At 41.2% G+C, this 11592-nt stretch overlaps 1 protein-coding gene across 1 annotated transcript; it reads right to left on the bottom strand.

Moving 5' to 3' along the window:
- Nucleotides 1-9477: 9477 nt before the first annotated feature.
- Nucleotides 9478-10780, bottom strand: LOC149840842 (protein JINGUBANG-like). The gene has a single exon (XM_090005144.1). The coding sequence runs from the start codon at nt 10778-10780 to the stop codon at nt 9515-9517; it is 1266 nt and encodes a 421-aa protein (XP_089861270.1). The 3' UTR covers nt 9478-9514.
- Between the last annotated feature and the right edge of the window lie 812 nt (nt 10781-11592).

Below are 11592 nucleotides of genomic sequence, written 5' to 3'. Positions count from 1 at the left end.
GAATATGCATTAAATTGAATTGTTATTTTGTTGATAGTATCTTTTTTATGTTATGTCTGCTGAGATATGTGTTATAAAACTGATATATGATGTGTTTGAATGTATTCTGATATCGTGCATTTATTACAAGTATGTTATTTTCTACATGGTTTTCACGAGTCTGACTTGTTTTATGGAGTTTCAGGTTGATTATGATGTGCGAATGCAGAGCAGATGTGGAATGCTTAGGCGGTGTCGAAAGCCAGTCTTTTCCTTCCTCAGGGATAATTTTGAAAATTTAATTATTGTTATCAAAATACTTTGATATATATTTTAAATTATTGAAACTGAATTAAATATTAATATTCATATTTTAATTCAGTTATGATGATTGATTATACTGTAGCCCACCCAGAATGTTTAACCCAAAGAAAAAGTTGTTTTCCCTGTTTAAAAAAAAAGTTTTCTTTAAAATTTTAGCGTTAAAATTTTGGAGCGTTACAACACCTACCATGTTTCCAGACGGCTACTCTAATTCAGTTGTCCAACCAATCTAACATTTGATTTATCCTCTCCATAGGACAACCAAACTTGTTTAGTCGTCCATCTCTAGATGGGCAAATCAGTTTAGTCGTCCAATCAGTTCAAGCAAATAAGGCACATTTGCCTCATCTCCAACCACTTTTGCACAATTCTGATAATATTCTCTTCAGATAAATTTTCTTCTGAGAAAGACTCTTCCCAATTAGCCTCACCTTATATCTGAAATGAACACATATCTATTTAGACTAGATTCAAATTTTTAAAGCTCTATGATCCAGATTCGTTCTGAACACCTACAAATAGGAGTCCACCCCTATGATTAGGAGGAAGAAGAAAAACATCCAAACGTTCGCACTAAGAAGAATGAACGCAAGACCATTGACACTTGTCTCTTTGGTCTTCCTCACTTACGCAAAGGTTTTGTTGGAACAACTGCAAAAAACCCTCACTTTCTTGTGGAAGTGGTGAACAGTCGAAAATAACTCAAAAGCCTAAAATGGACCCGTGTTCAAAAAAGGTGTGTTTGTTTACCCTTTCTCTGTTTTTATTTATTTATTTTATTTATTGAGTTAATTTTATTAGTTTAGAGCAGATACACGTTTCTTTTGCTTATCTGTATCATTTGTTGTGCGAGTTGCGCTATGAAATCAAAATGCATGCTCAGGCTTTACCTTCCCTTTGGCAAAGGATGGTCGAAGTTCGTACAACGTCCCCACATCTTTTCAAAGAAGTTTTTAGCACTTTAAAAGGTAAGTCTCAAAAAAATTTATCAACTATTTGTGGGGATCACGATGTGACCCATTTTCCTTTAAATTTTCATAGCTAGACATGCATTTTGGTCTCTATTTTTTTTTTCTGCTCTGTTGGATGCTAAACTAGGTTTAGCCATCCACCTTATTCTTCTCATAGACTGGGCAGTATGAGGGCCTATCTACACCTGTATTTTTGCTACTTTTAAAAATATTGTTGTTATTTTTGGACGACTAAATTAGGTTTAGTCGCCCATCCTACTTTTCCCGCAGACTTGGTAGTTTAAGGGCCTGTATGCATTTTTGTATTTTTACTGCTCTTCATAATATCGTTGTTTTGTTTGGATAGCTAAATTAGGTTTAGCCATCCATCTTGCATTTTCTTCAGACTTAGTCGTCTCAAGCCCTGTTTGTGTATTATTTGCTCGCCATCTACTCTACTATCTCTAATAGGTATGGCCATCTAGCCAGACTCTATTCCTGATAAGTTTGGTTGTTCGACCAGACTATGTTTCTGACAAATTTGGTTATTTGGTCGAAATTTGTCTTTCTCCCCTTTTATGTTTCTGTAGATTGGTTGTCCATGTCTTGCAGATCAATTTCACAAACTTGACCATCTTGGCCCTGCAACCTCATTGCAGACATGGACGTTTAGGCCCTGCAAGTTTCCTGCAGATTGGTCATCAAGGTCATGCCGATCCTTTTTGCATACTTAGTTGTCTTGACCCTGTAACCTCATTATAGACTTTGCCATTCAGGCCCTGCAAGTTTTCAGTAGAGTTGGTAGTCCAGGCTCTGCAACCCCTTGCTCTTTGGCCATCCAAGGCTATTTTTTGTTTGAGTCATCTAGCCCAATTTGGTTGTCTGACTATTTAGCTGTCTAGCCTCGTTTGGTTGTTCGAGACCCGTTATCCCGAATCTTGATTTCATTGAGTTTCTTTTTATTTTGAATATAAGCCTTTTTGCATTAGTTTTTTACATAAATATTATGTTTAAACTTTTATCACATTTTTAGATACTATCGATAGAGAAATTGTATGACATTTAGAAATTAGGAAAACATAACCTCCAACAATTTTAGGATATTGTGTGAAAACCTTATTTTCCTAATTGTGTGCTTCTTGCTTTTTCCTATTCTCTCTTTTAGGATTAAAGCCCGCTTTTTGTTTTGGATTTTCAATTCTCTCATGTTCTACAATTTAGATCTTCGGATCCCCTCACCTGTATATTTAAGTTGTTAGCTTGGGTATATTGATAGTAGTACCATTCGAAGTCAGAATATCTATACTAGTACTCTTAAGTTGTTAGCTTGAGTACACCAAGTATCGATTTTGGAAGAGAACCCCTATCCTAGAACCCGAAGAAACCTCACAAATCTGTAAAGTATTTTTTGAAGAGACTTACAATACCTGTCTGCTTCAAATTCTCTTTTTACTTGTTTGAGTTTCTTTGAATTACTTGTTTGGGGTATCATGAACACCCGATATCGAGCCAAGAAGACCAATCTCCTATCTATTTCATAGGAACCACCTCAAGAAAATCTCACTTATGAGATTTCACCTCACCTATTTAGATCCATGCACGAGATATTCTATCAGATGTTGTCAAATGCCACCTAGAAGGTGAATTAATATGAAGAGACCCACACATATGTCTCTAGAGAGCTCTAAGACCCTAAAGAAAAGGAAAGAGTCCAGTACAGTCTAAGTTCAACTCTCGCCAGTACTCTTGAGTTCTTCATAACATTCCTTCAATGGATTATGAGAGAGATGATTCAACTCAGACAAGTCAGTTAGGAGACAAGTCCACAAAACTTTTCATGTCAGACCCCCAACCAAGAAGGGTGATGAGCTAGCATAGATGAGACATCAAATGAGAAAGATGGAGAAAAGGATAAAGGAATTGCAAGAAAGCCAAGAGTACCAACATACCCAAGAGGAGTTGGAAGAGAGAAGAGATAAACATGGCTGGAAATAAGAGTATTGAGGTGAACCCTTGGTGTCCGACCGGGAGAGGAAAATGCACAGACACTAGATGACCCATCCGATATACACTAGATCCTTAGAGTCAGACAAGAAAATCAAATCCCTTGAGGACATGGTCTAGACTCTGAACACCAAAATGAGATATATAGATATGGACCGAAAGGAGCATTCTACAGAGGACTTCTTACCTAAATGCTACGATGATAAAGATAATAAATTTCTTCCTAAATTTTTGAAATTCAAAGAAAAAGGTGACCCAAAAACTCACATAGCACTATTTATGGGAACCATGGTCAAATATCGTAACAACGATATGAGGCTAATCAATTGATTTCCCAGGTGCCTAAAAGGGGAGGCATTAGACTTATTCACCACCCTAAATCTCTAGAACAACTGAGAGTTCAAGCAAATTATCAACATATTCATGGAGTGGTTCCATTTTAATATGGAGGCCCTACCCACCATCAACCAATTATATGACTTCAAGTAGAAGAAGGAGGAGAATGCCCACAAGTTTATAAACCGATGGATGTCTATGACTAGCAAGATGAATAAGTCGATCTCATACTCGCATGCACTGGTTATAATAATGGACAATTTCTCCCAACTCCTGAGGATCCTGATTAGCATGGCTCAGGTGTAGAATTATGTCAAGCTCATAAAGAAGGCTACCACCTTTGAGGTAGGCATTAGAAGGAGAGTGTATGATGGGTTTCTGAAAAGCAACAAGGACAACAATGTCTATAAAAAATCAAACCCGATCAAAGCCCAAGTCAATGTTGCTCGAACCACCGAACAAGGTCGAAAATAGGGCCATTAGGGACAAGAGCAAGGTCACCAAGAACAGAGGTAGAGCCATCGAGGTCAGAGGGGAGGTAACTAGCGAGGTGGCCTTAACAAACAGAATAAGAAGGAAAGTGGGTATGATAGAAATCCAAAGTGGACCAGGGATAGGAGGTTCACAAGGTTCAAACCAACCTGATCACAGGTTTTGGATTTGCTACTGTAGAATGATCTAATTAAATTGCCTAAAATATCAAACCCCCTGCAGATGAAGGGTAAAGACCCATCCAAGTATTATCAGTTTCACACAAGCACATCATTAAGGACAATATTGAAAGTGACGAGTTATTGGTTGATAAGAAAAAACATAACCCGATCAATCATGAGCTGGGCATTTTCTAAGAGCCCTTTCTGAATCATAATTTGGAAGATGGGATTCAGGCTTGTGAATAAATAGAGAATTGGTTATCAGAAAAGGATATAAAGCAAAGACTACCTGTCAACTCAGTGATTTTCATTCCTCGGGTCCTCACATGCAATATTAGTCCTCAACAAATGCATATAACTCTGCAAATGTGTTTCCAAAGAGGGGTAAGAGTACAAGAAAGACAGATTTCCAGGGAAGATCTAAGAGATATCACGCGTCCCCTCAAATAAGTGCAATTTGTTTGGACCGTTCAAATAACAATTACATCAGGGTTCCTCCCCCAGTGTCTTATCACAAAGACACTAGCACAAAAAAAAATGGTCTTCCTACATTTTCTCTTTGAAAGAGTCAGCAAAAAAATGATATGAGTCAAACCGCACATCCAAAAAAGACTTATCAACTGAAGAGAGTATCACCCTTGATGCCTCACCAAATCTTTTCTCAATATAAATTTTGTAAGGGAGAGGTAACCCCCTCTCCAAGCTCAATGATGAATGGTGCATCGTTCAGTTTGGGCCAAGCATCAATTGTGAACTCCTCTAAAAGGCTCAAGGAGTTCGAGAACAGGAGCATGATAGACGACTTCTATATCAAGAGTCACCCCTTATATCAGCATGTGTGAAAATATAAAAATTGATAGAGAATCGCCTTATATGTTTGTTATAAGTAAAACAAAGCCCGTTAAAACACCTCTAGCAGCTCACTTCTAAGTTGGCTCCCAAAGGTTTCCCTGCCATGGAAGAAAAAATGAAGATAGAGGATGTTCTGTATGCTAGTTTGGTGGGTAATTTTAATAAGGCATGCTCTTATATCCGTTGCCCAACACCTGATGGGTTTGTTTCCCATCTCTGCTGCTGTTTGCAAAAGAATTGTGAAAGTTATCACAAATTTTTTGTAGAGTGGCTCAAGTAATATAAGAGTGGCTCCATTGGTCTAGTGAGAGGAGGTTGCACAGCTGGTTGATTTTGGGAGCCTTGGGAGAAAGGATTTGTGCAGCCTTAAGGATGCTTTTCTCATGAAATGGTGGTGATTAATTAGTAAAGATTCTGGAACGCTAGCCTTGTTGCTAAGAAGTATGATCTCCATGGTTAGCCATGCAATGGTCAATATGCACAAAATGGCACTGAGGCTCGAGTTTTTGGAAGGGTTTGCTAAGGCTCCTAAAGGATTTTATGATGACTATTAACGTGGATATTGGGAATGGCCGGGCGACTAAATTCTGGTGGGATGTATGGGCAGGTGAGATCCCTCTAAGGGAATCCTTTTATTAATTATTTTGTGTGGCCTGGGGTTCAAGATGTGCTGTTAATGACTGCTGGTCGGCAGTTCAGGGTTGGAGCATGCAAACTAGAACCACATTGACTTAGTTGGGGCAGAGGGAATGACAGGAATTGAGAGGTTTGACCTCTGGCTTGGGACTGAGTGAGCAAAATGGATGAGCTTCGTTGGATTTTCTCTAAAGATGAGTTCTCAGTGGCATCCTCCTATCAATCTCGATGCCCTCCAACGATGCAATAGTTGCCACATGGTGTGCTTTGGGTGGGTGGGCTGCCACCTCGGGGCCCTACTTTTGGATGGTTGGTGATCTTGGGTAGAGTCAGAATGGAGTTGTATTTGAAGAAAACTATATCATTTGGCAAGCATTGTATACTGTGTGGGTCAAGGTGGAAGCGGCAACTCATCTCTTTGGCGAGTGTGTTTTTTTAGGAACTTGGTTCAAAATTTTTGGGGATCTGGTGTGTCACTGGATGATATGTTAAACTCTACTTGGGACCTCATGCTTGCAGCAAAGTATCAAGCAAGACGTAGATGCAAGTTGCTTATCACATGGCGCCAAAATCTGGTTGCATAGAAATGAAGTTGTGTTTGAAGGCATGCATGTCAGTCTCCACTCCACTCAAAACAAGATTTGCTGCGAACTGTGGGAAATGTCTCAAAATTAGGTGGTCTCATACTGACAGTATGATTTGATATATTTTGGACCCTGAATCTTGAGTTGTCTTGTATATCATGATATGATCCAGGGGTGCATGTGCGGAGTTGTGGAGTTTTTAGGATTTTTCAAAGTGATATCTCATCACTTTGTGCTTTTTATGTACAACGGATTTTATTCAAACAAAAGTTGCCTTTCTTCTAACAAAAATATTTATTTTTTCTCTTTTAGGGTTAGTAAGTTAATTTCCTCTTGTTAAAGATGTGTTTTGGTTATTTCAATCTTATTAACAAGTGGAAGAAAAGGTGAGTCGTTCTTATGCTTAGGGGAAACTTTCTCTCATTTTAAAAGGAATATAGGAGGTTTTGTTTTCAAAAGCTTTCCAGATCCATACTTTAGGTCCCAAAGGTACTTTTGAGAGTGTTTGTCATCACGAATCTCAGTGGATCACATATACAATGGTGAAAATACGTTGTCGCCATCTTTTTTGATGGGGTCATTGGTTATAGGGTGTTGGGTGTTTATGGGATTGAGGAGATAAGGTTGTTGATTTCTAATCTTATATTCTCTTTGTGATCTCTTTATTGACAGTGAAATTTTATTTGTTGGCTTTGCTCATGGATGTAACCTTTGTGGGTGAACCACATAAATCTTGATGTGGTGGTTTGTGCCTTCTTGTTTCTTCAGATTATTGCTTTAGTGTGCATGTGTTTTTGAATGCTTCCTTAGGTTGTTTAAATTGTTTTGAGCAATCAGATTAGTGGTGGTTTAGCCACAACAGGATCAGGTGCAATCACATTGCACAAATGCAACATGCCGCTGCACCTGACCACCCATCATCTGTTGTTGAGACCTACGTACAACAGCAGATGGAGAGTGTGCAGCAGCACGTTGCATTTGTGTAATGTGATCGCACCTAATCTCAATTCAAAGAGTTGATACAAGTGTAGGATGACCCTACTCGAAATTTGCCGTAGAATGCTGCAACCAGACATCTCTCATGAACGTCACCAAGCTGAAAAGATGTCAACACGTTTGGAACTCATAGGTGTGCCATGGGGTTTTACACCAGTAGCTCCCGCATGAGTAAGGTAGTTAACCCGAACCCCATCCACCAAGAGCCTTCTCGGATCAAATTCCAATCCTTGAAGGCCAAACTCTGACCTAGATATTTGACAGCTCTATCCACGTTGAATTCTAGAGACAAACATACAAAGAGATAAAAAATCCAATAACAAAATATTTTATCCGAAGTGAGTGCAACAGCATAACACAAAAAGCTTAAAAGGGGTTCTTTTCTGTTATTGAATTCAACTATTTCACTTGATCATGCGAAGCAAACACTGGAGAGATGGTCCTCTTGGCCATCCTGCATGCCAACAAAATCAAAAAGGCTAAAAATGCTCCCAATAAAAAACAAGAAAGAGCAAAAGCATCCCTCACATATATATATATATATATATATATATATATATATATATATATATATATATATATATATATATATATATATATATATATATATATATATATATATAAAGAATTTCTTGAAAGAGAAAACGACAACTTACCAAACATTGGTTTATGCAGAAATGGCGTCCCTATCTTTACCAAACTCTCAATATATTTCATCTACCATACCAACGGGTGGGCTCCGCATGGTTGGTAGGAGCTGTCAGTGCACGCCTCCCTGTGGTGGAAGGTTGCAGGTTCAAAACCCCAGTGGTAAGTTGAATAATAACTGGTGGTCTAGCTTGCCTTTCAAAAAAAAAAAAAAACTCTCCATATACACTTAACTGCCTGCCATTATCAAATCATGGCTTATCAATTCATAAAAGCATTATAGATCATGATCTTGGTCGTATTTCAGGGATCGCCAAACAAGCTTTGATGATGTGTGGGAGTCGAGCATGATCAGTGTCTCCCACCCCACCCCACCACACCAACTTCATGATGACCATGTGTGATGATAATGATGATCTCAAATAGTACCCTGGGAGATCATCAACCTTGCAAAGATTCAACCAAACGTCAGACTCCATGCACGCTTTGGTTGGTTCTATGCATGTCTGTACCATTGCTCTCCCAACGACCTATCATCACAGTAAAACTAGAAAAATTTTAGTTAAAAATGAAGCATTTTAGATCATCATAATACAAAACGTATTAAAATATCATTTGTAACAATAAACAATTAGTTGGTCTCTAACAGGTTTTATCTCCTAATCGTCCTAAACGGTTTTGTTTTTTTTTTTTAGGAAAAAAACAACTGAGGGAAGTCCTAAACGGTTTTGAAATGCAATAGTTGTAAATGGTTTCCTTAAAATATTTTCTCTAACTTTTCTTCTTTCATTTATTAGACAAATAAACTGCACTCGGGTTCGGAGACCAAGCAAGGATACAAGGCTGGCTTAAGTGCCCCACACTCAAAATGCTGTCATGTGATTGGTCTGTGTTACATAAGCAGGCACATAAGTTCGACCCTAAATCTCATTCATCGGGGACCTGGTCATGCTGGTCTTAGCTTGCTATACTTATTGGTTGTCATTCTAGTGGTGCAAAACTTTTTTTTTTTTTGACAGAGAAAGCTGGGGTTAGGCAGACTCCTATCAGTTATAGATACCATTTGGGGTTCGAACTTGCAACATCCCAACACAAGGTGACGTGAAGTAACTCAGAGCCCCCGGTTGGTTTAGTGGTGAAAAACTTTAAGAGTGCCCCGCCTCAACTCTGAGAGAGCTTTTGCTTGGCCTTGAAAAAAACCACAAGGAATCAAACTAAGTGTAGTCGGTTCAAGAGCCCCCGGTTGGTTTAGTGGTGCAAAACTTTAGGTGAGATATTTTTCTTGTTTAGATGTGCTTTTGGACAGATGACAAAAACAAAACAAAAAAAAAATAATGGTGCATATTATATTAAACTTTATGACAAAATATTTGAATTTTTATTTAAATTGGTTTAATTCAAAGCATGTAAACTAGCGATGTTAAAGTAAAGACATTATAGGTCCGAAAAAGTAGTTAGAACAACCAAAAAATAAAACTAGATAGCACATTAACAATTGTCATTTGTGAATTAAAGTAATACTTCCATTCTTTTGAGGAGCTAATCACCTTCATTAACTGCTTAATTTGGGGCTCGAATCCTCGAGACTCGGACCCCTAACACGCCAGGCCTTGACCTCGCCGTCCAAGCTCCCACTGTAGACCAAGACGGACTCAGAAGTGGGCTTGGCCGGAACCACTGCCAAAGACTTGACCGGCCGCTCATGACCTACTAGTACCGCCACCGAGCTGTACCGGTTATCGGGGCCCCTCCACCAGATCCTGACCGTCTGATCTACCGAGCCGCTGACCAGGAGCCCCAACGCGAATGCGAGGCAGAGGACGGCCTGCTTGTGCCCGCGGAGAGCTCCGGCGACGGCCATGTGCTGTGGGCTGTCCTCCCTCTCCCAGATCAAGATTGACCGGTCGCAGGCACCAGAATATAGGACCGACCCGTCTGAGCTCAGTGCCAGTGCGTTGACCGCTGACCGGTGCCCTTCGAGGGTCGCCACGAGCGAGTGCTTCCTGTGACCGTTTGACCTGGCCCAGACCCTGATCCGCGTATCGGCCGATCCGGTGTAGACCGTTCCGTCTCCCGAGACGGCGAGGGCGTTGACCGCATCGTCGTGAGCTCTGACGGATTCGATGCAGCGGAAGTCCGATACGCGCCAGACCTTGAGCGTCCGGTCCCACGAGACGGAGTAGAGGAGGCCGCCGCGGACGGCGAGGGCCGCGACTGCATCAACGTGGTTGATCCAGAGGCTGGTGCGGTGGCGCCGGACACGGACGTGATTGCGCGGGAGGAGGGACCGGAGCGCCCGATCCGATACGGTGGGAAGTGAGGCGACTCGGCGGAGGCGGTCCACGAGCTCCCAGACTCGGATTTTGCCGTCCTGGTGGGCGGTGAAGATCCGTCCGGCGGAGACGGCGATGGACTTCACTGCTCCACCAACAGAGGGAGAGCCGAGGGTTTCGGATTCCGTTAGGTCTCCGGCGATCTGGAACCGGAGGAGTGCAGCGGAGGCCGTGCCGGTGAGGAGGGAGGAGGCGTAGACGGCGAGGGAGTGGACGGCTCCGCCCGGTATCCTGGCAGAGGAAGGAGCAGAAATGGCGGAGCCAGTGGGGCGGTCCGGCGACGGCTTGTAGAGGGAAGGAATAGAGGGGAGGCTGTGTTGCGGGGAGAGGAGGCTTCCGGCATCGGAATGAGGGGTGGCGGTGGCGGAGTTGTCGTCGGAGTGGAGGTATCTCGTCGGAAAATCAACGTTTTCCGGCGGGGTCACTATCGGCGCCTTGGGGTCGTCGGTAACCGGGGAGCAACCGAGGCAACGGAGCACCGACATTGAAGGGATGCAGGGAGAAGCAAAGCATTCTGAGTTGGTGGAGGGGGGGGGGGGGGGGGCTTTAAGTAGACGGGCTAGATACCGACACGTGGAGAAGGTCCGAAGATGAGGACAACTTTTGATTCAGTTGGTTAGGAGGTTTTCGATTGGGACCGAACCGGTGCTTGGTCTCGGGTATGCTCCGAACCGGTCTTGGAGTTTCAAACTTTCTTGGGGGAAACGGCGTATCGATCGTCTATGAAACTTCATATCGATTTATGACTCGGTTTTGTATCAGTGTTCAACTCAGCCTACTCACTGCACTACTGCAGTGAGTGGGAGCAACTCAAAAAAATAAATAATAAAAAAAAGGGATGGTTGTACGTCTTACTAGTGGAGGCGATTATTGTAAGTGTCAAGTTATAAAGATATAGTTGGAGATCATTTTTATTGAAACATAGTGACAACAACAAGCTTTTCCCATAAGAGAAGAATATGCTTATCCTGATACATATATGCTAACTGCCTGTTAAAATAATTGAATTTCTTATAAGACAAATTAAGCCGCAATGCAACGAACCCTAAGATTGAATCCCACAGATTTTACGGATCAAATGTCAAAGACAAAGAGTTAATGATAAGAAAGATATTATAGAAATGATAAAAACAGTGCCTGTTCGGTGGTAGATTATGAGTTTGAAGAAAAAATAAATAGTGACCATATGAGAAGCAGTTTGGAATGTATGTTAAGGACAAATGAAGGGCACAGGATTATTGAAGGAATCAAGTTTTGATATGGCACCCACCGACCAAGTTTTAGGCATACAAAATGG

This window comes from Nuphar pumila, chromosome 4, assembly GCF_984573655.1.
Source record: "Nuphar pumila chromosome 4, dmNupPumi1.hap1.1, whole genome shotgun sequence".
Taxonomy (NCBI): Eukaryota; Viridiplantae; Streptophyta; class Magnoliopsida; order Nymphaeales; family Nymphaeaceae; genus Nuphar; species Nuphar pumila.
This window is presented reverse-complemented; position numbering and strand designations above follow the sequence as displayed.